The sequence below is a fragment of the Grus americana genome, chromosome 18 (assembly GCF_028858705.1).
Source record: "Grus americana isolate bGruAme1 chromosome 18, bGruAme1.mat, whole genome shotgun sequence".
In the NCBI taxonomy this organism is placed as follows: domain Eukaryota; kingdom Metazoa; phylum Chordata; class Aves; order Gruiformes; family Gruidae; genus Grus; species Grus americana.
In genome coordinates this window covers 1,377,969-1,405,168 of record NC_072869.1, presented here as the reverse complement: position 1 = coordinate 1,405,168, position 27,200 = coordinate 1,377,969, and the positions used below count along the sequence as shown (strand labels likewise).

The following is a 27,200-nucleotide window of genomic DNA, read 5'->3' as shown; positions in this document are numbered from 1 at the left end:
CCCCAAAGACGCCCCTGCACACCCCACGCTCGTTTTCTGCTTTTATTAGGAAGGGATGGGGGGTGTCCGGGCAGGGAGGGGGCAGCTGCTGGCCGTGAGCAGGGACGGTGCCCCCCAGGCTTCCTCTGCTGGGGGAGGCAGACAGACCACCCAGCCCAGCCCGGGCACGCACCCAGCTCACCGCCGAGCCAGGGGTGCTGCTGCCGGGGTCCCTGTGTTGGCAGCCGGACTCAGCGCCGCAGCCTCGCTGCCCGGCACAGACGGACGCCGGTGCCGCAGGGGTGGCATCACAGGAGGCCGGGCTGTCCCTGGCCCCATCCTCTCACCCGTGGGGGTTCGTGAGCCCAGGATGTGCCCGTGGCCGTGGGCTGCACATTTCGCCTCCTGCACCACCCACATGGGGCGGGGGGGATCCCGGTGTCCCCTGTCCCCACAGGCACCCAGGACGGTGATGGGGACGGGACGTGGCAGGGGGACAATCAAGGAGGGGCGGGCGGCAGAGAGCAGCCCCAGGGCCCCCCAGTACGGGGACCTCCATCTACCTACAAGCAGGAGGACCAAGAACAAGCCCCCCGCTGCGGGGCTGGCACCAATCCGGCTGCGGGACCCGGCTCTGCCTCGTCACTTCTTCGCCTTGATGAGGGAGTGGTAGACGGGTTTGATGATGATGTGGAGGTGCAGGGAGTTGTCGATGAGGTACTCGGAGGTGCGCTTCTGCAGGTCGGCATGCGCGAGGAAGTCGGCCGCCTCGTCCGAGCTCTGGTGGAAGCTGTAGGCGTGCTTCACCAAGACACGGCCCTGCTGCCGCACACCCACCAGCACCGTCTTCTGGAAGCTGACGCCGGCAAAGTCAGGGCTGCTCGTGGCCGGGGTGATGACGAGCCGGGGGCGGCCGTCCTCGATGCGTGCCGGCTGGACGGCACCCGAGACCGAGTCCGAGTAGACGGGGCGCAGGCTGATGGGCAGCCAGCGTGGTGAGAAGAGGACGTTCCAGGTCACCCGCTTACCGGCGTCGTGGCTGCTGGGACCCAGCTGGGTCTGGAAGCTGGTGCTGCGATCGTCCCGCGCCGGGTTGTTGATGACCCACTGGGAGCCCCAGCTGGACGAGAGGTAGTTGCGGGGTAGGAACATGCTGCAGTTGACGTCGAAATACTTGGCGAAATGGAGGGGAGAGGCAGCGTGGAACTGGAAAGCCTGGAAGAGCAGGTCCTGCACCGCACCGTAGTGCCGCGCCAGCACCGCCGACTGCGCCTGCAGCCGGAAGAGCTGGCTGGGCGCGATCATGGGGTAGCGGATGGCACGCAGCACCCGTTCAGCCACGGGACCCTCGGGCTGCCGGCGGCTCAGCCAGCCCTCCACGGCGGTGTAGAGCTCCAGCTCGCTGTGCAGCACCAGGTCGGAGCGCTCCAGCAGCAGCAGCAGCAGCTCCACGCTCACCGAGCCCCACTCGGCGCTGCCCAGCACGGCCGAGAGGTTCCAGGCCAGGAACTGGAGGCAGCTCTCCTGCAGCGCCGCGTCCCCGATGCGCACGGCGTAGTGGTACCAGCCCACCACGTGGCCCTGGCTCGACTCGCTGGCCAGGTGGGTCTTCATGTAGTCGGCCACGCCGCGCTGCAGCCCCCAGACCCGGTACTTGCTGGCCAGCTGGTGCATGGGGATGGCTTGGTGCAGCAGGATGGAGACCCCCCCACAGTACAGGTACCTGGGGCAGAGTGGGTCGGTGACACTGGTGTCCCCTGATCACCTTCCCAATCCGCCACCCGGCCCCAGGGGAGCATCCTCCCTCCTTGGCTGCATCCCTCCCAGCATCCCCATCCCGGGGGGTTCCCGTGGTCCCCAGAAGAGCTGCGTCCCTCCTGATGTCCCCGTCCCTTGGGGTCCCCAGGTACCTGATAAACTTCTCAAAGAGCGCGGCAGTCTCGGGTGGCTCGTGCAGGGTGATGACGCTCTGGTTGTGCAGAAGGCTCTCGAAGACCTCGCTCTGGAGGCTGAGCAGCAGCTGGTGGGTGTGGAAGACCTTGGCCTCGTCGGAGGCGGCCGTGCGCACCCGCAGCACCGAGTCGCTGCCGTTGCCGTTCTGCAGCAGCTCCTGCAGCCGCTGCAGCAGCGTCAGCGAGTGGTTGATGGTGGCTGCTGTGGCGTCACCGCTAAGGTCGGCCTTCTGGGCTGCGGGGAGATGGGACCGTCCCAGTGCTGCACCCCAAGAACTGGGCACGGGGTGCTGGGGTGCAGCAGAGTGGGGCCCGGCTGTGGGGCGGTTAGCGGGGGGCTGGGGAAGCCTGGCTCTGTGCACAACCCCCAGTGCCAAAGGGCCGGCTGGTGCCAAGATGGTGGGGGGAGGACGAGGGGACATGGGGACATTTGTGTCCCTGGGAGCCAAAAAACTGCTTTTCTGCAGCAGAAGGGGTGAGACCACCATGTCCCAGGCTGGGACGTGCTGGGAAATGGCCCTGTGCCGGGCAGCGCTGGCTCGCAGCCCGGTCTGCCAGCCCTAATCCCATCCCCGCTGTGGGTAGAGTGAGCCCTGGGCATCACCCCCGACCCCCCGCGTCCCGGAGTGACACGTGAGGCACACGAGAGCCCGTGGGTGTGGGTAGCTGGGCACACTCTGCCCCCCCACACCCAGGGTCGGGGTCCCCGCGGTCCCAGCAGCCTGAGGACACCGGCTGCTCCGGCATCGCTGCGGGTCGGTGCTGCTGCTCCCGGTGTGATCCCTGCCTGCGAACCGGCACCTCCTGCCCGGCCGGGTTCTGGTCCCCTCCTCCAGCTGCGTGTGCCAGCAGCCCAGCCTGGCCGCGGTTTGGCGCACACCAGGGGCGACCGTCCCCCGTGTCCGTGTCCCCACAGTGCCGGGCTCCCAGCAGGGATGGGGACCAAGACGGGGGTCTCCGTGCTCCCGCAGGTGCAGAGAGCCTTCCTCCCTCTCCTGCTCTCCCTCATGCCTGGCACGACTCCCACCCCCTCCCCAGAGCATCCTTCCCCCAGGGTGAATTTGGCCCCATCTCTCTCAAATCCCATCTTGCCGGCCAGCGATCCGGCAGATCACCCTTCTCAGTGCTGGCTTAAGCCTGGCTGAGCGGGGATAGGGAAGGGGATTGGGAGCCGCTCGCCCCGCGGTGCCAGACATCGCTGCCCGCGGCACCGAGCCTTCCCTGGGCAGCAGCGAGCACAGCCTGGCTCTCGCCGCCGGCACCTCCCGGGCACCGTGGGGCACAGCTGTGGGGCACGGCACGTCCAGGAGCCACATCCATCCCTCCCTAGGAGCCACGACGGCTGCTGGAGAGCCGTGCTCAGCCTCCCACGGGCATCACCGGACACCCGCGCCACGGCCGAGCCCCACCCCGGCACCCAGAGAGGTCAGCGGGACCCACGGCACGGGGACCCCTCCACACCTCCCCCCACCACGGCCGCCCTTACCGGCTTGCACAGTGAGGAGGAGGAGGAGGAGGAAGGCAGCAGCAGTGCAGCCCCAGTGGCGGGCGGCCACGGGCTGGGCGCCCGTCAGCCTGGCCATGGCTTCGCAAGCGCATCTGCCGGGTCTCGGTGCGGCACGGGCGCACGCTGTCCGCCTGGCGCTTATGTAGGCCACGAGCCCTCCCAGCCCGCGCACCCGCACCGCCACCATCGATTGGTGGAAACTGGGACCCGCCGTTACCAAGGGAACCGCTTCCAGCCCCCGTCCATCCCACCCCAACCCCGGACCCCAGCCCCGCACCCCAGGGTGGCGTGACAGGGTGCCCCGGTGAGCCCCGGCACGGCACGGGGGCAGCTCCGTTTGCCGCCTGCTCCCGCGCTGCCTTGCCGTGCCGGAGCCCCCGTGCATGGCCGCAGCCCTTTGTGCAGCCAGACCGCCGGGACGCGGCAGCGGGGTCTTTGCATTCAGGGCACAGCTCGGCGTGGCCTCCCGGCTCCCCCCGGCTCATGGGTATTCATGCCGGCAGCAGCCCATCACCATGGCATCCGGGCTGCCGGCAGGAACTGCCTGCCCTTTTCCCAGCCTTTGCAGCCAAGAGGCTGCCCGCGCCCCGTGAGTGCCCTGCGCCGGCCTCCGCTGGCACCTCACCTGCCCTGACGGCTCTTGGGGGGCTTCGCAATGGGGCCGGGGTGGCGTTTGTGTCCCCCCCAGCCCTGGTGCCTCACGCCCGGGCTGGTGCGGCTCTGCTGGGGGTGGTGCTGGGCGCCCCCGCTCCGCTGCGGGAGATGGGCACCCCTCTGTGCAGGAGCATTCGCTGGCACAGCCCAAACAAGCGGGGTGGGAGTGGGGGGTGTCTGCACCCCACTTTTGGCCCCAGTGGCACTGTGGGGTGGGGAGCCAGGACCGGGACCCCCAGCCGGGGGGACAGACCCCACAGACGGCGGCAGCCCAGCTCACACGGGCACGGCAGCCCCTTACCCACCGCCCGGGCTCCCCGTGAAGGCGGCGGGGGGGCTGCTGTGCAGGCACGAGCCCCCCCGCCCCGTGGCTCAGTGCTCCCTGGGCAGGAGGTGCCAGCACCACGCTCAGCCCCGGGACCGCTGCACAAGGTCACCTCGGGGTGCAGCAGGACCCCGCCTGCCGTGGGGGGCAGCGCCTGGGCCCCCCCTCCCAGGGACAGCACCAGGGAGATGCTGTGACCTTCAGCACACAGCAGTGCCGGAGCCGAGGAGGGACATTAGCCGGTTCCCAGTTATTGAGTATCTGGGCTGACAGGATTAGTGCCGGCGCCTGCGGTAACGCAGCTCGGTGTTCAGCTGCCGAGCGAGGTGACAGCGTGGCATGGCTGGTGCCCGTTTCACGCCCCACTCCCTCCCCGGGGCCCGCAGGGGGATGCGATGCCATGGCCAGCACTACCGGCACGCCGCAGTGGGAGGGACGCCATGCCACAGCCGGCGGGACGGGGAGCACGCGGATCACGGAGCAAAGGTGGCCGTCGGCGCGTGCGGTGGGGTAGGACAGCGGTGGCCAGGGCTCCGTGCCGGGCAGGGGGGTGCAGCCGAGTGGGGGTTGCTCAGCCCATCTGCCCCTTTGCATCAGCTTGCCTGGCCCTGGCACGGTGCTGCCGCCGCGGCCGGGGGATGCTTTCGTGCCGGCAAGGGCTTCTGAGGACAGGTTTGCTTTGGGCTCACGTGGGAGCCGGAGCCAGAGCGCCTGCATCCCTGAGGAGGACGGGGACGCGGGGCCGAGGAGCCCCATCCCTGAGCACAGCTGTGGGCCGGGGGGGGCGAGCACGGGGCCCGGGCTTAGACGGGGTCTCCAGATGTTGAGCGTGGGCAGATGTTGCCACAGGTCCCGGGGGGAGGATCACCCATCTGGCTCTGCCCCATGGTCAAGCCACCCGACCACCACTGTGCCGCACTCCCGGTGGTCCCCGGCCCCTCGCAGGGACAGGCAGGTGGCAGGCAGGTGATGCCGTGCCCGGCGTGGGGCCGTTGCTCGAGCTCCATGGCCCCGTGGGGCAGGGGAGCCCCAAGAGCGCGGTGCAAGCAGAGCGCACAGCCCAGGCGGGCATTCCTGCATCGCAGCGGGGTGCAGGCCAGCCAGGGAATGAGGGGCCCCCGCCGCGGCACAGCCGGTTAATGGCTCATCGTATCCACCGATGCCTCATTTAACCTCCTGCCTGCAAAATAACAGCTTGCCGGGAGCGTGCGCCTGGTGAGCCGCCGGCACGGTGCCAGCCCAGGCTGCACCCTACAGCCCAGGGACCCTTGTGTCACCCCACGGGGGGCATCAGCTGGCCACGGGGCAGGGTGGCACGGGCTGCGGGCCGTGGAGGGACGGGGGGAACCATGGGGCCGGTGCTGGGGTCACCAGAGAACAGGGCATCCATCCCCCAGTCCCTGGTGAGATGGAGAGAGCAGCTGTGCCGTCCCGGTAATTGCGGCTGAGGCGGTGGAGGGCTGGCTCACCATAGCGACCCGTGCCAGGTGGCTCCTGCTGGCCCCATGGCTCTGCACAGCCCCTGCAGGCCGGGGGCACCGGGAGGGGGGTGAGAACCGGGGGGGCCCAGGGACAGGCAGGGGACATCAGCCTTCCCACCCCTGCCTGTGCTGCTGGGGAAACTGAGGCACGGGCAGGCTTTCCCTCCGGCTTGGGCCATCAGCCAGACACATTCATGTGCATGCTCACATGCGCACACTCACCCTTGCACACACGCAGACCCACTCCCCTGAGTCCCCAGAGGTGGCCGTGGACCCTGGCTCCCTGCTTGCAGCAGACAGGGGCTGGGGAACCCGTGCCAGCCCCCAGCACCTAACCAGGCATGGGCAGCCCCACCTGCCTGCACCCACCTCTGCCCCGGCCCCGGGCCCGGCCCCAGCCCACCTCGGGGTGTGCAGCAAACCTGGGAGAAGTTGGGGCTCCACACCCAAAGGAGGGGAACCGGGGGTCCGGGTGCAGGAACGATGCACCCCAGTTTGGTGACAGAGGCCTTTGGGTATAATGGGGGGCCCAAGCTGCCCCTGAGCACCTGGACCACCATCCCTATTGCTCTGGGGTGGGGACGAGCTCTGTCACGGTCACTCGGGGCTGACACAGCATCCCGGGTGACCCCATCCCTGGCCCCCGTGGGAGCAGCGAGGCCCGGGGACGTCCTCCTGCCCCGCTAGCCCAGCCCGCGGCTCTGCCCACGCCGCTCTCCCTCCGCCCCGCGTCCCTCGCGCCCCGGGAAGTTGTGCGATGCTGCAGGTGCCGGAGGGGACACGGACACGGCCACTGGCGAGGACACGGCCACCGGCGAGGACACGGCCACCAGTGGCTGTCCGGGACCAGGGACGGTGGCACCGCGCAGCCGGTGGGTGGCACAGGGGCCACGGAGGTGAGAGCACATCTCCCGCAGGGCTTGGGGAGCGGGACCCCGGGGGGGGCGGAAGAAGGGGGGACCAGACCGGACCCGGAGCCCCCAGCAGAGCAAATGGGATCAGGGCTGGGAAAGGGTTAACGCTCTCCCGCCGCAGCTGCAGCGATCGATGCCCCAGTTCCCTGGGGGACATGAAGGGACTGGACTCGCCCCTGCTGATTAGCCAGATGTAATTTGCAGTTAATTGGCATCCCCCTCCGCATCTCTCCCCGCTCCCACCCAGCCCGGGGCTCTGCTCAGCATCCGTGCTTCCATCCCAGCCGGGTGCAGCGGCCAAAGCCCCCCGAGCTCCCAGGGCCGGGGAGGTGGGACCCCCCAGGGGGGTGGGTGGGACCCCGGACCCCCCCACACCGCGGGCACTGCTGGTGGGACAGATCCATGGCTGGGGGGCCCGGAACTGCCCGGACCTGCCCCCCCCCCGCCCCGGAGCCTTCGGGGCTCTGCGGTGGCTGGGACTGGGCCACTTTGGGGTCCCTGTGGGGCTGGGGTCGGACTGGGACCGGAACGGTGCCCGGTAGCCCTCCCCGCGGGGTCAGGACCTGCCCTGCACCCCGCACCCCTCCCAGGGCTCAGGAGCCGCCCCCCACCCCGCCCCCTCCTCCGGCACTAGGACCCGGGGGTCGCGGTGCTCCTCGGGAGATGCTAATGAAGGGGTGATTTCTGACCAATCAGAACGCAGCGCTCAGGTTTGGCATCTCCATTCCTGTAGGACGCCTTTCTGATTGGGTGAAGCCTGGTCCCCTCTAGCCAATAGAAGGGCAGAGCTCGGGGGGGGGTGTGGTGTGGTGCCGCCCGGGTTTATGAATGGTGGGCCCGATGCGGGCGCGGGCAGGGGTGCGGGCAGGGGTGCAGGCAGGGGTGCGGGCAGCCTCCTCCGGCCCCGCTGTCTCGTGCCGGCCTGCCTGAGGAGCTGGCACAGGACCCAGCCTGGCGATGGCCGCCCCCCCCCCCACCTCACACCAGCACCTCCGGGTCCTCCCTGCGCCCCCGCGGTGGCACCCAGCCCGTGCCGGGAGCCAGGGCCTCGCCCCCCCGGGCAGGCACCGAAGAACACGGTGTTTTAATCCGATTTTCTTCATGGCAATAAACAGAGCCGGGGGGATAAACAAGGAGCATCTCCAGTAGTGGGGCCACCCTCTGCTGCGGGGTCCGGGACCGTCACCCCGGTGTGCCCACGGGGGCTGGATCCCGGGTCCCTTGTCCTGCAGCATCCACGGGCAGCCGGCAGCTCCAAAACGTGCCATGGCAGGCGGACACGGCGGCAGACCTGGGGCAACTGCACCCGTGGAAGCCAACCCGCTGGTGCCATGGTCCGGCTGAGCCCCCGCCCGGGTGCCACCCGGGGCCCTCGGTCCCCTGACGCTCCCTGTCTGCCCTCGCAGCCGGTTCCTGGCGGAGGGCGATGGTCCCGGTGCCCAACAGCACGGCGGTGGCGTGGGCCGGTGAGGCGGCACGGCCGGAGCTGGAGCGGTCACCCTGCATGGTCGGCATCTTCCCCGTCGTGTATTACAGCGTCCTGCTGGGGCTGGGGCTGCCAGGTGAGGGGGCTGGGATGGGGGGGCTGTCTGGAGTGGGGGGGGCAGCACCCACCTGGGTGCTGAGCCCCTGCAAGGGGTGCTGAGCTGTGCACCTTCAGCCCAGCCCGTGCCCTCGGCTGCCTGCAGAGCCTTAGCTCCTGTCCCAGCCCCGGGGCTCTTGGGGATGGGGAGGAAAGTCCTCTGGGGTGGGGGAAACCAACCTGCTCCCCGTGGCCCCCCCGGCCTCGGGGCCGGCCCCAGCTGCCGTGCTCGGCTGTACAGCCCAGCCCCAGGTGCCGCAGCAGCAGGGACAGATGGTATTTGCGTTGCTTGGGCCAACACACGGAAGAGATTAATCAGCTCAGCAAATCCCCACCGCACTGTGATATTTATAGCTTCCCACCCCCGCCGGGGCCTGGGGCCGCTCACCCTGCGGCTCTGGGAGAGCCTGGGCACCCCTGGGGTCCTGGGTGCTGCGGGGTGGCGGGCTGTGAGCCCAGGGTCTCACCACCATGCATCGCTCCCTTCCCTCCAGTGAACGTCCTCACTGCCGTGGCCCTGTCCCGCCTGGCCACGAGGACCAAGAAGTCATCATACTGGTACCTGCTGGCCCTGACCACCTCCGACATCCTCACCCAGGTCTTCATCATCTTTGTGGGCTTCATCCTGCAGACAGCCATCCTGGCCCGGGCAGTGCCCAGCGCCTTCATCCACACCGTCAATGTGCTGGAGTTCACGGCCAACCACGCCTCCATCTGGGTCACCGTCCTGCTGACCGTGGACCGCTACGTGGCCCTCTGCCACCCACTGCGGTACCGCACCGTCTCCTACCCACAGCGCACCCGCAAGATCATCGCAGCCGTCTTCGCCGTGGCTCTGGCCACGGGCATCCCCTTCTACTGGTGGCTGGACGTGTGGCGTGACGCTGACCCCCCCACCGCCCTGGACACGGTGCTCAAGTGGGTGCACTGCATCACCATCTACTTCTTGCCCTGCAGCATCTTCCTGGCCACCAACTCCATCATCATCTGCAAGCTGAAGCGGTGGAGGCACTTGGGGGGCGGGCAACCCCGCCTGAGCAAGACCACGGCCCTTCTCCTGGCCGTGACCACCGTCTTCATCGTGCTCTGGGCTCCCCGGACCATCGTCATGATCTGCCACCTCTACGTGGCCTCGGTGAAGAGGGACTGGCGCGTGCACCTGGCCTTGGACATCGCCAACATGGTGGCCATGCTCAACACCACCTTCAACTTCTTCCTCTACTGCTTCGTCAGCCAGACCTTCCGCCGCACAGTGGGCGAGGTGCTGAGAGCCCACCTCCGGCATGGCCCCCGGCCCAGCAGCGGCCGCTTCCCACCCCCAGCCCTGAAACCCCTGGAGCTGCTGGCCAGCACGGCCCTCTGAGCCAGGGCTGCTGCCAGCCAGCGCGGCACTCGGCCAGGGGTCCCGGTGCTCCCCCATCACCCCGGGACCCGGCGAGACCCTGCCCCGGGGACGTGACACCCGTCCTCTGAGGAGCTGGGGGTTACCGCGGGTGCTGGCGGTGGTGGTTGTGCCCAGCCGGCTGGTTGCGCTCGTTTGGGGCCACTGGGCTGCCCTGCCTGGCAGCAGCACCTGCTGCACCCCAGGGACCCCCACCCGCTCCCTGAGCCGCACTGGGATGGGCAGCTCAGCCCTGCCTGTGCTCAGCCCCTGGGGACGTGCGGCGTTCAGCCCCTCCAGGAAACTCAGCTGCGGGGCAGCAAGGACGTGCCCGAGCTCCGTGGCAGGAGCTGCTGCCTGCTCTGCCTGCGCCCCCCGGGCTGGGCTCCTCTCCAGCCCCGTGGCTGTGGGGCTTGTGGGGCTTCCATGGCCCGGGAGTACGACCATGCTCTTGGCTGCTCTCCTGGATCTCCAGCCCCTGCTGAACCGCTGCACCGAAGGTCCTGGGGAACCCAGCAGGCACGGCTCACCCCGCGGTGAGGGGTGACGGGTGCAGGTGAGCTCCTGCGGGCCCTGGCAAGGACACGGTACCCGCTGGGTGCTGGCGGGATGGTCCTTCCTCCATAAACTGCCGTGCTGAGACCAAAACTCTGCCTGGGTCCAGCTCCCTGCAAGCAGCCAGGACGGGGGCACCCTGCACCAGCACCCCCGGGCACGGGGTCCCTCTGCCCGGCCCTGAGCTCTCAGCCCTGCCCACCCCGGTGCTCCTGCCCTGATGCCCAGGGGGTGCTGGGGGGAGTGTCCACAGGGTCCAGGGTCCCCAGCTGCAGGGCCTGGGCACACGGTAAGACCCCAGCTCCGGGCTCTGTGGGAGGCAGCCCCCACCCATGATGCCCCCAGAGCCACCCAGAGAGCTGCCCTGCACGGCTGCAGCCCCCCCCCCCCGGGCGCCCCGGGTGCACCCCAGCGCAAGGGTGCAGCATCTCCCACCGGCTGCAAGGGAGGGGGCTCACGATGCCCCTCTGCATCCAGTGCACCCAGCACCGGTGCCGCCCTCCCAGTTACACCAGTACGGAGCTGGTGCCATGCCGGGTGAGCGGTGTGCCGTGCCAGCCTGCCCGTCCTCAGCTGCCACCAGAGGGCAGGGACGGGACGCCCTGCGGGGCTGGCACCCCCGGCACCCCCCCCAGCCCTGCCCACCCCCCTCCCCACACTAATTCCCCCATAAGGTCCTTAGCGTAATCCCCCCCAAACAGCCCAGCCTTCTCGCTCTCATTCCCCAGACCCTGGGCAGCACCTAGGGGGGTTGCCCGGGGGGGGCAGGGGCTCAGTCAGCCCCCCTCCAGGGGATTTGGGGTGCACGAAGACGCCCCTGCCCACCCCGCTGAGCCCTGCCTGTGCCCAGCACCAGGGTGGGATGGGGCACAGCATTTGCCCTGGTGCTCGTGGGATGAGCCACACGCCCCCCCCCCCGGGATGTGGGGCTGACCCACACCAGCACCCGCACCGGCACGCACCCGCCTGCCCGCAATGCAGCCGGGGCCCTGCAGCCGGATCGGTGCCCTGCACGGGCAGACCCCCCCGGCGGTGCTGCCTCACGCCAGGCAGGATCCGGCTCTGCCCGTACTCCCGGTGACAGGGTTACACCCCGACCTGGTGCCGCGGGTGGTACCTGGGAGGTACTCGCTCCATTAATTCTGGCATGTGAGGAGAGCAGGACCGGGAAGAGATTAGATATTAACCCGGGTAGCGCCTCCCGCCCGATGGGCACCCGTTCCTGGGGGATTCCAGGGCCAATCCCACCCCAGTGCCCTTCGCCGGGGCTGGAGGGGCCACAGGGCCGGGGGGGCTCTGCCGGCAAGGGCAGCGTTTGGCAGGAGCTCCGGCCCCGCTTGCGGCAGGCCGAGACCGCCGCTGGCCCCCCCTCGCCAACCGGCGCTTATTTACTTGGAGAGGGAGGTGGAAATGTGCTGACCGCGTCCGCCGGCGGCAAGGGGCTCCAGTCTGGACAGAACCGGCTCTGGTCAAAAACAGCTCCCAAGCCTGAGCGGCGGCAGGGAGGCAGCTGGGAGGGCGAGCGGGGCCCCCCCGGCCCCAGGTACGGCCCCCCCCCCCCCCGGCTCCAGGTACGGCTCTCGCCTTCCCGAGGTGAGCCGCCGCGGCTGGCCGGGCAGGAGCTGCCGCGGAGCCAGGGCTCAGTCGGTCGTGCCACCGTGCCAGCCGTGCCACCGTGCCAGCCACGCCAGCCGCCCGACCCTGCGGCTCCGTAGGAAAGGTAAGCCTGGAAAAAATGCGCGCGGAGTGCCGATGTTTTCGGAGTAAGCCGGCGGGGAAGCCTGGCCCAGGTCCCAGTGCCGTGCCGAGTTGCATCCCAGCCCCTTACTGTTGCTGCTGTTCCCCGGGAGGACCGGCTCTGCCCAGTCCCATCACGGGGACCACAGTCCCCAGCCCAACCCGGGGCACCAGGGAACCGGGACCGGGCTCTGACATCGCCGAAAGGGCTGTGCCAGGCACCAACCGCCCCGGCACGCACCCGCAGGAGGGGACCGAGGGCAGCCGGTCCCTCGCAGCCCACGGTTGGTCCCTGCAAACAGCCAGCACATGGTGGCATCACACCCAACCTACCTCACAGCCGCCTCCCCGGTGGGGAGTTTCTGTAGGACCTACAAAAACCCCAGGGGCGTGCGGCAAGGGCTGGAAAGCCGGGAGGGTTCTCACAGGAAGGGGGGAGGAAATCACCCGCCATGGCGGGGGGGGACGCAAGGGCGAAAGCCGTGCGGCTGCGAGGCAGCCTCGGCAGGACGGACGCCTGCCAGCGGCCCCACGGCGGCTGTGGGGGTCGCGGGGGGCTCGTGCTGAGTCAGCAGCCGGGAAACCCGCCAGCCCCGCGCGGCGGAAGGAAGCAGCCGGCAGGAAGCCGCATGCAGTGTGGCCTCTCCGCAGCCCGGGCTCGGGTCAGCGCCGGCACAGGGGCGGCAGGGCAGCCGGTCCGCACTCCCGGCTCTGGTTATCCAAAGCTGAGCCTTTCCCGGAGAGCGGGGGCTACCACCAGGCCCTGTGAGGCAGAACCCCGATTCTCTGAGGAAACTGAGGCACAAGAGGCCAGAGCCCCTCCATCTGCGCCGCCCTGCTCCAGCGCCCGTGTGAGAGCACGCACGCGTGCACATGCCCTGGTAGGGAGAGACGATCCTCCCTCAAACACCATCCTGAAGCCAAACGCTCTTTAGGAAGCAGAAGAGCAGGAGGGTGGGCGGGCGGCCCCCGCAACGGAGGGATGGCAGCAGCGAGTGCGGCACCCAGCCCAGACACGCCGTCTCCTCCCCGCGGGCTCCAGCGGGTGCCGGTCCTCGTGCCACGGGTGCTGCCGGCTCCAGCTCTGCCTCCCTTTCTCCTCGGATTGTTTTCATCCCGGCCGGGCTGGGGGAGGACCTGCCGGAGGCGTGTTGAACTTTCGTCTGCATCCTTCACCCTCTTGCTTCACCCTCCCAAAATAGCATCGCCTGCCTGGAACCCTCCCCCAGGGCTGGCAGGGCCCTGGGTCCCCCAGGGTACCCCGAGCCTCCGGGGGCTCTTCCCGGTCCCTGAGCCCCAGGGATGGGGTGAGTGCAGGGTGCCCGTGCCCAGCCCCAGGGTGCATGGCCACCCCTACCAGGACAGGGACCACCATGTCCCATCTGCTGCCCCTGGGGCCGGGGCTGCTGTGGGCCCCCAGCCCCTCGCAGACAGGGCTTTTCTGGGGCCCTGCCGCCCTGCCAAGGGCTCCGGCTTTAGCCGTCAGCTGACATTCCTCCGGGAGGCCCCTCCAGGCCTGCGCCTTGGGGCTTCCCGGCAGGACCCGTGCATCCTTACACGGCGGGGCCGCCCGCGGAGCCCCGCTCCTGGCTCCCACTCGGGAGCTCACCCGCCAGCCGGGTGCCGCCGGCCCAGCACCGAGAGGAGGTTGGCGCAGGGCCCCGCGTGGGCGATGCTGCCCCGGCACAGCCCCCCCGCTCCGTCCCCCAGCCCCTGCGGTCCCCCCAAGCTCAACAGGGCCGGGCTGACCCAGCTCCTCCGGGCCGAGACCCCACAGACTCATTCCACTGATGGCCAGGTGGGCTTCCGTGCTGATCCCCCCCCCCCCCGATCTGCACCCCCCACCCCGGGCTCTGTCCCCACTCCCGGTCACCCCGCACCGCCCCCCAGCCCCCTCCGTGCTCCCGGGGCAGGTACCCCCGCCCGGTGCGGGACCCCGGCCCGGCTCGGTGCCCCCTCCGCGGCGGCGGGGCAGGTCCCGGCCGGCCCCGGGCAGAGCCGCACCTCGGGGAGGGGCCGGGCCGGGCAGGCGCGCACGGTGCCGCGGGACCGGGGCTCGCCCGCCGGCACGGCACGGCACGGCACGGCGGCGGGCACCGGGCGCTGGAGCCGGTGAGCGGGGCTGGGGGGCACCGGGAACCGTAACGGGAACGGGTCGGGACCCCGGACCGGGACCGGGAGCCGTCCGCCCCCGCGGGTTCGCCTGGCCGGAGAGTTGGGGGCGGCTTCGGCCAAGTTTGGGGTCCGTTACCGGTCGGGAGCGCCGGGGAACCGGGCCGGTACGGGCCGGGAGGTGCGTGGGAACCGGGCCGGGGGGAGCGGCAGGAGCCGCCGGGGAGGGGCGGGGGAACCGGCCGGGCCGGGTGCGGCGGAGCCGGTACGACCCGCGGGCGCGGGGGCTCGGTCCCAGCGCGGTGCCGGGGGTCCCTGTCCCCGTCCCGGACCGGCAGCCCCGGGTGCCGCTCGGGGGAGCGGGGGGGGGGGGGTCCCAGCCCCGGGCGCTGCTCCCGCTCCAGCCCGGGGTCACCTTGCCGGAGGTCTCCTGCCGGGTTCCCCCCTCCCCAACAGTGGGGTGCACCTTCCTCGCCACCTCCTCTTCCCCCCGCCCTCCCTGTGCTCACCGGGGCCGCGGGAGTAGGGACAGGGACCCCCATGTCGTGCCATGCCCGTGCCGTGCCGTGCCAGGCTGCGGCTGCTTGCGTGCCAGCGGCCGGCAGTGCCGGACACGGGACCTGTGCTGGGTCAGTGCCCGGAGCTGGAGGAGGGAAGTGGGACAGAAGTGGAAAGGGGAAGGCACTGGCACGCAGGGACGAGCCGAGGGGACAGCCCTGTCCCCAGGCGTTACCTCTGCCGTCCGGCCCAGGCCCATGTTCGGTGTTCCCGGGGAAGCCAGCGGGCACGGTGCTGCCTGCTCCCGGTGCCGGAGGAAGGGACCGGCACAGCCCCGGAGCTGGCCACGCTCAGAGAAATCCCATGGCAGGAGGGAGCACGTGGGGTCCCCAGGGGGCTGAGCCCCCCAGCTGCCTCTGACCTCCAGGCCAGCAGCCGACGGGGGACACGTGTCTGCCCGGTCCCATCTGGGGCTGCTTGGGCCGTGGTGGGGTGGGCTCAGCTGTGCCGGCACAGACGGGGCCCCCCGGGACCTGCTGGTGGCCGGGCAGGAGGGATGCCCAGCTGGGGACCGGGATGCTCTGAGCCCTGGTGACTGCACAGGCAGCGCCGGGAGCTGAGCCACAGCCCCGCTCCTCCCTTCCTAATGCCCTCTCTGTCCCGCAGGGTCCCTGGAAGCCCCGCTCAGCGCCCACACCGCGGTGCAGGATGGGTGCTGCGGCGGTGCCGTGGGTGGCCGCCTGTGTGCTGCTGCTGGCCCTGCTGCCCACGGCCGGCGGGCAGACCACCCCTCCCTCGGGCTGCGGCAAGGACCTCTCCTCCCTCTACTACAACCTCTGCGACCTCTCGGCAGCCTGGGGCATCGTGGTGGAGGCCGTGGCCAGCCTCGGCGTGGTGACCAGCTTCGTGCTCACCATCGTCCTGGTGGCCAGCTTGCCCTTTGTGCAGGACCCCCAGAAGAAGAGCCTGGTGGCCACGCAGGTCTTCTTTCTTCTGGGCACCTTTGGGCTCTTCTGCCTCACGTTTGACTTCATCGTGGGGCCGGATTTCTCCACCTGCACCTCCCGCCGCTTCCTCTTCGGCGTCCTCTTTGGCATCTGCTTCTCCTGCCTGCTGGCGCACGCCGTGGCCCTCAACTTCTTGGCACGGAGGAACCGGGGCCCGCGGGGCTGGGTGACGCTGGCAGTGGCCCTGCTCCTTGCCTTGGTGGAAGTCATCATCAATGCCGAGTGGCTCATCATCACGGTGGTGCGGCAGGAGGGTGGCTCCCCGGACCCTTGCCAGCTGGCGGACGCTGACTTCGTCATGGCGCTCATCTACGTCATGCTCCTGCTGGTGGCCGCCTTTGGCACCGCCTGGCCAGCCCTCTGCGGCCGCTACAGCCGCTGGCGCAAGCACGGCGCTTTCATCCTGGCCACCACCGGCCTCTCCATGGCCATCTGGGTGGCGTGGACAGCCATGTACCTCTATGGGAACCGGCGTGCGGGCAAGAAGCCCGGCTGGGATGACCCCACGCTGGCCATCGCGCTGGTCTCCAACGCCTGCGCCTTCCTCCTCCTCTACATCATCCCCGAGGTGACGCACGTGACGCGGCGGGGCCCTGAGCAGGCCTTCGAGGATGACGTCTACCCCACGCGCGGGGTGGGCTACGAGACCATCCTCAAGGAGCAGAAGTCGCAGAGCATGTTTGTGGAGAACAAAGCTTTCTCCATGGACGAGCCCTCCTTCGGTAGGCGCCGGGGCTCACCGGGGACCCCCTTGCCCCACAGCAGGGCTGACGGTGGCCACCGGCACCGGGGCCGGCGGCAAGACGTCTGGCCACGACCCGCCCGGGATCGCCGCCTGCCGTTGTTGTGGCTGCCGAAAACCCGCCGGGCTGGGTCTACCAGTTTAGGCTGAGCTCAGTGGCGGCGGGGGTGCTCCCTCCCCGGCACGGGGTGCCCGCGGCTCCCGGCCCTCTGCCCCGGGCAGCTGCTCAGCTCGTGAGACCCTACAATAACACGGGGCGACGTCAGCGGCCCCAGTGGGGATGGCGGGCGAGCACCTGCCCTGCCCCAGCAAAGGTGTCTGCAGCCCACGGGGCAGGGTGGGTGCTCCCGAGCAGCACCCGCACCACCCGGCCTCCCGAGAGACCCTACCATAACAAATCCCGGCCTGGCAGGGGCCGTGCCGGGAGCGTGGTGATGCAAACCCTGAGGACATCCCTCCCGTCCCCCGGGAAGGGCCAGAGCAGCTGCTGAGCCAGCTCATTAAACCTGCTAACGAGGACCAGCTCCCCGGTGGGGTGGGGGTGGCTCTATGAGCCCCCCCCTTCACCGGCCCCGTCTCTTTGCAGCCAAGAAGCCGGTGTCCCCGTACAGCGGCTACAACGGGCAGCTGCTGACCAGCGTCTACCAGCCCACCGAGATGGCTCTGATGCACAAGGGGCCGGTAAGTGCCACGCCACACGGCACCGCCGGCTAGCCGGGTGCTCCAGGGGCGGCCACATCCCGCCCGCCAGACAGGCTTTCGACCGCAGCGGCCGGGCTGGGGGCGAGGGTGTGGGGGGGCTCTGTGGGGAGGGCTCCCCTGGCCCCCGCGTCCCAAGGACTGCTGTAACAGGGTGCTGGGGGGGTCGCCCCTCGCTTTCCTTCCCCAGGACCCTGCGGGGCTAGGGGTGCTCCCAGCGCCTCTGCAGCCCCCCGCCTCTGCCCCGCAGAGCGATGGTCCCTATGACGTGATCCTGCCCCGCGCCTCCACCGCCAGCCCGGTAGCCGGCAGCGCCAGCTCCACGCTGAGAGCCGAGGATGCCTTTGCGGTGCAGGCCCGGCACGCCGGCGCCCAGCGGGACGGCAGGAGCTGCCAGGTGGGTTAATGTGCAACGCGGGCACCAAGGTCCAGCCTGCGGATGGGGGCAAAGTCCGTCCCTGCAGCAGCATCTCCCGTGGGAGGACAGTGACAGGGATGGGGACAGGGATGGGGACAGTGATGGCTCTGCCCGGCACCCTGGAGCCCTGGGGTGAGCCAGGCTGCACGTCCCTACCGGTGCCAGAGCTGGGTCTGCCGGCCGGTGCCACAGCCCTCCCGGCACTGCCACGCCTCTCCCGCGCCGTCCCGCTCTGCCCGCAGGTGCAGTCCCCGTATGGCAGGAACCGGTGGTGAAACCCCTGCGGCACAGGTCCTGCAGCGCCGGCACAGCCATGGCCCCGTCATCCCGCTCCTGCGGTCTCACCAAGCCTTGTGCCACCCCACCACGTACATCCCACCCCGTCCGGAAGCTGGAGCCGGTTCCTGGGCAGGGGTCACCCGGACACAGTCCCAGAGCCAGCGCTCCTGCCTGCTTGTCCTGCCTGGCCGCAGCACCCGCAAGCTGCCAGCTCTGCCTGGACCCCCACGTCCCAGCCGCTGTCCCTGCCACAAAGACCAAGTCCTGCGGGGCCACCCCGAGTCATCCCCTCATTGCCTTCGTGACACACGGACACCCTGTCCCCTCCGGGCCAGGGACCATCCGTTGCCGAGAAGCCAGGGAGCCAGCAGGACTCTTGCCCAGGGCTCCCCCCGGCGCTGAGCCCCTCGCTCCGTGGTGACCCTCGCCAGCCCCGGGGATGTCACAGGCCCTGGGCTGAGCCAGCACCATCCCACCACAGGGCACAAGGTGACACCAAGCTCTCCCCAGCGCTGGCTCCTGCTGTGCCTCAGTTTCCCCATTGCTGGGGAAGGTGGGGCTGCTCGGGGGCTGGGGATCAGTGCCTTGCTGGGGCTGGGGACCCAGCCCCCCGCAGCTCCGGCCGCCTTCTCGGTGCCTTCCCCCCTGGGGGCTTGGGGACCCCTTTTGGGGAGCAGGGAGGGAGCTGGGCCCCTCGCCCTCCTCGTGGCTTTCTGTGTCGTTCTTTCTCTTCCCCCTTTTTTTCAGGTCAGACCCAATAAAGGTGATTTTTTTCCTACATGGTGCCATAGCAGGCGACCCGTGATTTGGAGGGGTACCCAGCCATGCTGCCAGCTGCTCCCCCATCCTTGGCTCCGCCACGACCACGGGCTTCTACCACAGTTCCAGCAGGCTCAGCCCCACGTCCCCCTCCCAGGGGCTGACAGGGAGCAAGGGGGGACTCGGGGCAGGGCCCTCGGCATCCCCCAGCCCCAGTCCCTGCTCCTCGTCCCCCACCGCGGCAGCACGCACCGGGGCCAGGCACACAGATGGGGCCGGGAGCCGGCAGCTTCGGCAGGGCAGGCGGCGTGGGACCGGCAGCCCGCGGGCAGATGGGCTGCCTGGCGGGAAGCGGCACGGCGCGGAGGACGTGCCAAGGTCGGGAGCGGTTTCTCCTGCTCAGATTGCCTTTCCCCTCTGCAGCGATTTCTCCTGCCGGGCAGGAAGCCTGCGGCCGGGGCCGGCAGTGCCGTGAATTATTCAGGCGCTGAAATGGCTCGGTGGGGGCAGGCGGGTGACCTGGTCTCCTTGAGCCGGAGCCGGGTTGGCGGCAGCGGAGCTGCCCACGGCTGCAGGCACGAGCACCGTGCACGGTCGTGGTGCTCACACGAGGGATGCACGAGCAAGAGTTTGGCATGTGCGGTGTCCTAGCCGTGCCCTTGCCAGCCGGCGTGTGCCACGCTCCCGGCTGCAGGGAGCCGGCAGGGCAGGTGCAGCCCCGAAGGCTGGGGACGGCCGCAGGAGCCGGCTGTTTGCAGCAGGAGCCGGCTGTGTCCCCCCGGGGTTGTGCTGCGTCACCCGTGTTTACCTGGTGCCGGCTGGCAGCAGGGACGTCTCCAGGCAGCACCAGGCACTCGAGGTCCCCAGGGCCGCCGCAACCGCAGCGCACCCTCCTCCAGCCGCTGGCACCACACAGCACGGCTCGGCACGGCTCGGCACAGCCCCAGTGTGTGCTCTCCCCCCAGGTACATCCACCTGCAAGCTGTCCCTGGGCCAGTGGGACACCACGGTCCCCAGCCATGGTGTGGCAGAGCCCGGCCTTCCTGGGGTGCAAGAAAGGAGGTGACCGCCCCAGGGACAGTAGAGTCACCTCAAAAACAAGGTGTGAAGGCTCTGTCCCCGTTCAGCTCTGGCAGGAGACACCGGAGCTGCCGGTGACTCTGCTCCCCGTGCCCAGCCCCTCCGGAAGCCTGTGATCCCACCGGCTGCCGTCAGCGCCGGCCGCAGAGCCGAGGCCGGCCCCGCTCCAACAGGCAACGCTTTGTGCAGGCACCGCGGCACAGGGCTGCCGAACAGCGCTGCCTTTGTCCCGTGCAGGTGAAGCTGCCGCGCCGGCTCAGCGGCCGGGAGCCGGGGTCTGTCAGCCCCGGTGGGGGGTGTGCCAGGTCCGGAGCGCATGAGGCCTCGTGGCTGTGCCAGATGGCACAGGATTGGTGTGGGTGCAGCGATGGGGCTGTGGCAGCATCCCTGGCAGCAGAGAGGGCACCGCAGGCACCGTGACCCGGGACGCTGAGGACAGGGGCGAGCACAGCTGCGGACAGGGGGGCTCACGCAGCATCCCTGAGCAGTGGCAACAGAGGGAAGTGACACCGTGCAGGTGAGTCCTGCAGGATGCTCCATGTCCCCCGGGCTCGGCTCGCTCTCCTCCAACTGGCAGCCGGGCTGGGAGCCAGAGGGGTGATGGCCAGGCACCAGGGTGACCCCAAAGCTGAGCAATGAGGGTCCTGCCCCAGCCGGAGCCCCACCAGGGCCAGCCCACAGCAAGTGACAGCAACGATGTGCCCGCTGCGGGCTGGGACTGCCATCTGTCGGCACGCCTGCCGGCACACCACCCGGCACAGCCACGCACACGCCGGCACAGCCGTGTCCCTTCCCAGCCGCTGCGCTGGAAGGAGCTGGGCAGCTCGGGGAGGCACAGACGCGCTCACACCATCAGCATCAACAGGACTTTTACTACAAGCAGGTCTATGGCACCGCAGGGATCCCAGCTCCGGTGCCGTGGGGTGCCCCGAGCCGAGGTGTGGGGGGCTGTGGGGAGCCCCCGTGCTTGGTGACAGCAGCAGGAAAGCAGGGTCAGAACAACTGTCCCCCTCGAGTCCTTGGATCTCACGTTGCCTGCACACCCTCACTGGGACCAGGGAGGCCCAGCTCCTCCAGGCTGGGCTCAGCAGGGGACCCTGCATCCAGCCTGGGTGCTCCCCTGCGCCGCCTCCCGCTGCTGCTGTTTGCGCCTCTGGAGGTCCCGGTAGGCCTGGATGACGCGCGCTCTCTCCTCTTCCACGATGCGCCGGCGAGCCATCGACACCGGTGCTGCCAGGGACGCTGGGGACGCCCGGCTCTGGCCCAGGCGAGATGTCAGGAGGAGCTGCTTCCGTCCAGCCTGTGGGCAGAGACAGGACAGGTCCGGGAGGATGAAGGATGAAAAAGCCAGGACCAGGCTCCAAGGAACCGTCGCCAGGAGGCTGCGGCCATCACTGCCCTTCCGGGCCTGATTTCCAGCCCAGACTGAGGGCAGGGCCGTGGGGCAGGGGCATCGTCCCCAGCAGCTCACCTGCTCCGTGGGACCCCGGCCCCTGGGCCGCGAGGTGATGGTGGGCGGCTGTGTAACCACTTCACCAAACGCCACCGTGTCTAAGAGAGAGAAGCAGGCGCTGGCGTCAGACAGGAGCTCCCCAGGCCGTGCCGCTCCAGCTCACCCCCACCTCTCCGCACGCTGCCGGAGCAGGGGGCCACTCCAGCCACCCCGCTGCACCAAACTCACCTTGGAACAGGCTCTTCTCTAGCATGGCCTCTTTCTTCTCCTCCTTCTTCTTCCGAGCTTTTTCCAGCTTCTTATTCTGAAACCTGAAGAGCTGCATTAAGGCCAGGGTTGGTGACCGGACAAGAGACGTGAGTTCCTACCCCACAGGCTCCCCATGAAACCTGGGGCCCCCCAGCTCCCCCCTGCTCTGGCACCAGCCTCCCCCAGCTCCAGCCCAGCAGCAGGAGGGTGAAGCAGCTTTGTGGCTCTGGTCCCAGAGATTCAGCCCCATCGAGATGAGGCCCGCAGCCCCCCACCTGCGCCCCCAGTTGCTGCCGGATGCCCACCAGGCACCGGACCTGTGCTGCAGCCCCAGCAAAGCACGCGCCACGTGCCCAGAATTGGGCTGGGGCACAGGCCTGCGCTGACCCAGTCCAGCCCCGGCAGCCGCGGTGATCTCGCTCTCACTCTTTCTTTCTCTTGGACTTTGCCGGTGCCGTCGCCTCCTTCTCAGGCTCCCGCTGCAGCTGGTTCTTGGTGAGGAACAGGACACGCTGCACCTCCTGCTCCATGCGGCAGATGTAGGAGCGCTCCGACTCCCCCTTCCCCCTCCTGAACTTGGGCACGGGGATGTCTCCCTGGGCCTTGGGGCCCTTTGACTTGGGCTGCTGCTTCTTCTCTAGGAGAAATGGGTGACATTACTGCAGCAGTGACAATCCAGGGGTTCCCTCCCTGGCAGGGCAGGGATGGGACTTCGCCGGGGGAGCAGGATGCCCCACTGCAGGATCCGGCTGCCTCCAGCTGCACCGCAGCGCCGCAGGCTCCTTGGCCAGGCCCTGGGGAACCCCGGCTCAGGCCAGCTCCGCACCCCACCTGCCGCCCGCCTCTTCCCGGGGTCGGGGCGCTTCATGGCCTCGCGGCTCTTGATGAGCTCCCGCAGGCGGAAGGGGATCTCCTGCTGGTCGGGATGCTTGGGCTTCATGTTGTCCATCTTCTCCTTCCTGCGAGAGAACGAACGCAGCGTGAGGTCTGCCCTGCAGCACCGGGACCCGGCGGGACACGGCAGGAAGGGACGAGCAGAGCCGGGCACGGCAGGATACCGGAGCACCCGGGCACGGTGGGACCCCGGGACCTGCGCACGGGGGGACATCGGGACCCAGTTCCCGGTAAGCGGGGACCCCGCCAGAGCCCAGCGGACCCTGGGGACCCCAAGACCCCGCATGGCACCGGGACCCAAACCAGGAACCGATCCCGACCGGATCCCCCGGGCACTGACCTGACGCGGCGCGGGGCGGCCGGTCCCTGTCCCGGTCTCTGTCCCGCTCCCTGTTTCTGTCCCGGGCCCGGGCCCGGTCCCAGTCCCCGCCCCCGGGCCCGGCCCGGCCCCGGCCCCCGGCCCATGGCCCCGCCGCTCCCCACGCGGCCGCCCCGCCGCCACTTCCGGCTTCCCTCCGACGCCCGTCGCCCCGGCCCCGCCCCCTGCTTCCTATTGGCTCTTCCCGGCTGCCAGACCCTCATTAGCTCGTCGCGCCTGGCTGCTATTTGCTGGAGGAGCTGCCGTTCAGGCGGGGCCGGGGCCGGGGCGCTGCGGCCGGATGTTGCTGCGCGGGGCGCGCGGCCTGGCGGGGGCGCGCCGGGGGGTGAGGGGGGGGGGGGGATTGGGGGGGGCACGGGGTGCTGGGGGGGATTAGGGGGGGCTGGGGGCGAAATGGGGAGGATTGGGGGGGCTGGGGGCGAGATGTAAGGGGGGGTAAGGGATGCTGGGGGTGAGGGGCAAAGGGGCGCTGGGGACAAAATGGGGTGAGGTGGGGGGGAAATAGGGGGGCGCTGGGGACGGGGGGGGTCTGGGGGGGGCAGGGGGGTGCTGCTGGGGCTGTGTGATGGTGGGGGTGTGGGGGTACACTGAGAGCAGGGTGCTGCGGGGTGGAAGGGGGCCCTCTGGCTGGGGGGGGTGCAGCGGGCAGGGCTGCCCCCACATCTCCCCCCGGGCTGGTGTCAGCGCGGGGCCGTGGTTCTCAGGACCCCCGGGATGGCGCCGGCTGCTGCGGGGGGGTGCTCACGGCAGGGACCCGGCACCCCCACCCCACCACTGTCTGCGGCCTTCGGGAACGTTCGGACACCCCGGCAAAGGCCAGCGGCACCTCGGACACCCCGGGGAGCGGCGGCAGGACGGGCACCCCTCAGGGTGAGGGGGGGGTCCCTCCTGCTGCCCCCCCGATCCCCCCGCCGCCCACGCACTGCTGCGGGACCGGCTGCCCCAACTGCGTCTGGGTCGGGTACGTGGAGGAGCTGCTGGAGCGGTGCCGGGACGGGGGCGCGCAGGCCTTGGCCGCCGTCGAGGAGCATGTGGAGGACGAGAACGTTAAAATGATCCTCAAGATGGAGATCAGGCTGCGCATGGAGAAGGACTGATCCTTTCCCAGCCCCCAAAAAAACAGCGGGTGACACCCCCGGAGTCTCTGCTCCAGGCTGGATGGCGGGATCTGGACTCAGCTTGCTTATTTAAAGTATTTATTTGTGTGTGTTGGGCTCTGGGGATGGTCTGACCCCCCCCACCCCAGGGACTTGTGCAGCGTCGAGCGCGGGGTCCCGTGTGAGTTCGATCCCGGCGGTGCCCAGGGGACCCTGCCCTTGGGGACGGCAGCAGCTCACGCGTGTCCTGAGCCCCGGATTTCCTGGCAGGCGGATGCCGTGCTCCCCCGGGATGGAAAATCCCCTCCAAGGACAGGCTGGTGTGACACCCCCCCAGCCCTCCCCGCGCTGCTGCTCTTGCCTCGTCCTTGCGCTCCCCAGCTTGGATTTTAAGCCCCTTCTGCGGCTTGGCCATGACCTGGTGACTGGGGAGGGCTGGGGCGCCGCGTCGGAGCCCCCCCCACCCCACCAGACCCCCCCTCCCCACTGGCACCCTAAGCCTCTTAGGGGCTTCTCAGGTGAAGGGCTCGCAGGGGAGGCTCCCGGGGCTGCCAGCCCCTGCTCCAGGCAGGAGGTGCGGGCAGCGTGCGGCCCCGAGCACGTGGGGCCCGGCAGCCTCCCGGCAAGGGCACCGTCCCCAGCTCCAGCACTGAGGTCACAGCCTGCGGGCTGTTCCTCATGGTGCCTTTTCTTCCTCGATTGCCTTTGCCTCCACCTTGAAATCCCATCTATTTGGCCCAGCACAGCACATCCTCCCTTCCACCCCAACTGGCTGGGCTGGGGGACTCGCGGGCTGCTGGCCGTCAGGACCCCCGCAGACCCCCCCCGTCCTCCGGGGACGGGCTCCCCGAGGAGCCACGAAGCCCTTGAGCAGCGCTCGCTAGCGAAACACAAGCTGGAAGCAGCAATTAACACCAGGGCCCTGCTCTTTGCTGGAGAAGTAGCTGGTTCTGCCGGCTTCGTTCTCCCGGATCCCTGTAATCCTATTTGTTGGAACCCAACTAATTGCAATTAGTGGCAGGGGCTGAAGTTCAATTAAAGCGTACTGAGATTATTCCTTTTTGTAATTGCTTTAGTGCTGGGATTAAGGGAAGCTTTGGAAGGATACCGTCCCGTGGGCAGGGGGGCTGCCCAGCCCCTCTTCTGCCAGATTTTGCCCTGCGATGCCCGGGCAGGGCTTGGGCTGTCCCCTGGGTGCGGGCATCTGTGGTGGCATGGGCAGGGACGATGCTCTGAGGGCAGCTCTCGTGCCGGGACCTCCACCCAGGCCAGGCTGGAGTCTGGCAGCACCTGCAGGCAGGAGCCCTGGCAGCCGTACCCCCAGCCCTCGCTTGGGGGGTCCAACCGTGCTCAGCACCGGGCACAGGCTGAAAGCCCAGCACATCCCAGTGGTTTCAGCTGTGCGGGGCTCTGCTGCCGGTGTTTCCCGGCACGGCCTGCCTGCAGCTGCCTGCGTCAGCGCCGTGCCCCGTCGGGGTCAACCCACAGAGGGGTTTTGGTTCCCAACTGACAGGTCCTTGGGGAGAGCTGGTCCACGGCCCCGGGCAGGGTGGGGGTCCCGTCCCTGTCCCTGGGATCAAGGGGCACAGGGACGATCTCTCGGGGAGCGGGGTCCCCTGGGAGAGACGCCTCGGTGGTTTGGGGAGAGGAGGCAGGATCCCCCCACGGGTGATTTGCTGCCCGTCCTGACACCGTCAGTCCCGGCGGCACTAATCCAGACACCCTCTCCCCATCCACCCCCCCCATCCCACCGGGGCGGAGCGGGGGGAAGGACATCAGATTACCCCTTTGAAAAGAAGGGACACAAATAATCCTATTACCCCAGAGCAGGATAAATCTGCCCTCCCCTAAAAGCCACCCAGAGCGTCTATAGGACGTGCGGGAGCGGGACGGAGGGTGTCCTCAGAGCAGCGCTGGCCTCGGGGACCGCGGCGGCTGCGTAAGTCCGGGGGTCTGCTCCGTGTGTGGGATGGGACCTGGGGCCGGGCGTTGCTTTGCTCCGGGCAGGAGCCTGCTGTTGCCTCCCCCTCCTGCAGCCGGGAGCGGGGGTCTCTGGCATCTCCCCGAGCTGGGTGTGCCCGCAGCGGGGCCGAATCCCCTCACACCAATGCCGGAGCCATCTCTCGTGCTGCAAAACTCCCACACCCAGCCCGTGGCGTGGCTGCCGTGCCTGGAGGAGGCACAACCGCAGCAGGACGGAGCCCATGTGCTGCCCCGTGATGTCCGCCCCGGTTGCCGCCCCCCCGCTTTCCCCACCACCCTGCCCGCCCACACCCCAGCACAGGTCCCGAGGGGTCCGCAGCCCAGGGTGCCCACCATCCCCATCCCGCTGCAAACGAGCCCCGATGCCAACCCATTGCGGCACCCGCGGCTTGGCACGGACCCTGGGGCAAGCAGCAGTGGGTGCTCCTGGGTGTCACATCCACGCTGGGGTGGGGGGCAAGGGCTGGAGGAACAGCCCCGGGGGAGGCAGCGGCTCTGCTGCCCCCAGGAACGCCCTTCCCCGCCTTTGGGTAAGGGGATTAGCGGGCTCTGAGCTGGGCTAAGTCAAGGTTGCGGGGAGGGGGCTCTCTGGGAGCAGCCTGGGAAGGTGATTGGTGACGGCTGGGGGGCCCCCAGGGCAGGACAGGGTGGGAGCAGGGGCACAGGGTGCCCATGGGTGGTAGGAGAAGCCAGTGACACCCCCCCCCCCCATGTCTCTCCTCCATCAGGTGTGAGGAGCCATCCCGTGCCAGCACCAGACCCGTAGGGACAACTGCGACCCGGGGCAGGCTGCCGGCCCCGGCACAGCCATGAGCCTGGAGCCCCCCAAGCCAGAGATCAAATCTGCCACGAGGGTGACCGGGGGACCCGCCACCCCCCGGAAGGGACCACCCAAATTCAAGCAGAGGCAGACAAGGCAGTTCAAGAGCAAGCCCCCCAAAAAGGGGGTACAGGGGTGAGTGGGGCTGAGCCCCAGGACCCACGGCAGGGCCCTTGGGGGGGAGACACGGGACAGATGGACACAACCGTACGTGCCAGCCGGGGGTGGGTGGGGGCTGGCCGGGGGTCAGGGCAGACGCTCCCTCTCCTTGCAGGTTCGGCGACGACATCCCAGGCATGGAGGGGCTGGGAACAGGTATGGGGGTCCCAATCCCTCCTTCGCCACGGGTGGGGAGCAGGGCTCACTGCGGGCAGAGCTGCCTGCACCCGGGCTGGGGGGGGGGGTCGCACTGACGCAGCCTCTCTCCTCTCCCCAGACATCACCGTCATCTGCCCCTGGGAAGCCTTCAGCCACCTGGAGCTGCACGAGCTGGCTCAGTACGGCATCATCTAGGCACGCTGCGGCCGCTGCCGCCCGCCCTGTAGTGCTGCGTAGGTAGAAGCCCCCCCCCCCCCCCACATGGCAGGGGGCAGCCTGGAGAAATGCTCATTAAAACCCAGAATGAGTACGGGAGCCTGGTGTCGTGGTCTGGGGTTGGTAGAGA

At 69.6% G+C, this 27,200-nt stretch overlaps 6 protein-coding genes across 12 annotated transcripts; 4 read left to right on the top strand and 2 right to left on the bottom strand.

Moving 5' to 3' along the window:
• Positions 1-28: 28 nt before the first annotated feature.
• Positions 29-3,778, bottom strand: BTBD17 (BTB domain containing 17). The gene is made up of 3 exons (XM_054846497.1): positions 3,418-3,778; positions 1,890-2,166; positions 29-1,702 (listed from the first exon to the last, which is right to left on the bottom strand). The coding sequence occupies exons 1-3, from the start codon at positions 3,623-3,625 to the stop codon at positions 622-624; spliced, it is 1,566 nt and encodes a 521-aa protein (XP_054702472.1). The 5' UTR covers positions 3,626-3,778; the 3' UTR covers positions 29-621.
• A 4,067-nt stretch (positions 3,779-7,845) lies between these two features.
• GPR142 (G protein-coupled receptor 142) lies at positions 7,846-9,787 on the top strand. The gene is made up of 2 exons (XM_054846498.1): positions 7,846-8,374; positions 8,889-9,787. Exons 1-2 carry the CDS (start codon positions 8,239-8,241, stop codon positions 9,755-9,757), a joined length of 1,005 nt encoding a protein of 334 aa, XP_054702473.1. The 5' UTR covers positions 7,846-8,238; the 3' UTR covers positions 9,758-9,787.
• A 408-nt stretch (positions 9,788-10,195) lies between these two features.
• GPRC5C (G protein-coupled receptor class C group 5 member C) lies at positions 10,196-18,600 on the top strand. Of its 7 annotated transcripts, none has more exons than XM_054846494.1 (5): positions 10,196-10,331; positions 15,344-16,406; positions 17,013-17,107; positions 17,316-17,522; positions 17,786-18,600. In XM_054846494.1, exons 2-5 carry the CDS (start codon positions 15,386-15,388, stop codon positions 17,816-17,818), a joined length of 1,356 nt encoding a protein of 451 aa, XP_054702469.1. In that variant the 5' UTR covers positions 10,196-10,331; positions 15,344-15,385; the 3' UTR covers positions 17,819-18,600. The 7 variants fall into 7 exon arrangements, with proteins under 7 accessions (XP_054702469.1, XP_054702468.1, XP_054702466.1 ...); XM_054846493.1 differs by lacking the exon at positions 10,196-10,331 and adding an exon at positions 11,902-12,050; XM_054846491.1 differs by lacking the exon at positions 10,196-10,331 and adding an exon at positions 12,505-12,948.
• A 1,913-nt stretch (positions 18,601-20,513) lies between these two features.
• On the bottom strand, positions 20,514-22,737 carry CCDC137 (coiled-coil domain containing 137). Its single transcript, XM_054846499.1, has 6 exons — positions 22,598-22,737; positions 22,195-22,322; positions 21,790-22,000; positions 21,343-21,425; positions 21,133-21,212; positions 20,514-20,961 (listed from the first exon to the last, which is right to left on the bottom strand). The coding sequence occupies exons 1-6, from the start codon at positions 22,720-22,722 to the stop codon at positions 20,746-20,748; spliced, it is 843 nt and encodes a 280-aa protein (XP_054702474.1). The 5' UTR covers positions 22,723-22,737; the 3' UTR covers positions 20,514-20,745.
• A 135-nt stretch (positions 22,738-22,872) lies between these two features.
• OXLD1 (oxidoreductase like domain containing 1) lies at positions 22,873-24,790 on the top strand. Its single transcript, XM_054846500.1, has 2 exons — positions 22,873-22,961; positions 23,341-24,790. Exons 1-2 carry the CDS (start codon positions 22,917-22,919, stop codon positions 23,731-23,733), a joined length of 438 nt encoding a protein of 145 aa, XP_054702475.1. The 5' UTR covers positions 22,873-22,916; the 3' UTR covers positions 23,734-24,790.
• A 1,735-nt stretch (positions 24,791-26,525) lies between these two features.
• On the top strand, positions 26,526-27,103 carry PDE6G (phosphodiesterase 6G). Its single transcript, XM_054846671.1, has 3 exons — positions 26,526-26,671; positions 26,811-26,851; positions 26,973-27,103. The coding sequence occupies exons 1-3, from the start codon at positions 26,526-26,528 to the stop codon at positions 27,047-27,049; spliced, it is 264 nt and encodes an 87-aa protein (XP_054702646.1). The 3' UTR covers positions 27,050-27,103.
• The last annotated feature ends 97 nt before the right edge of the window (positions 27,104-27,200 follow it).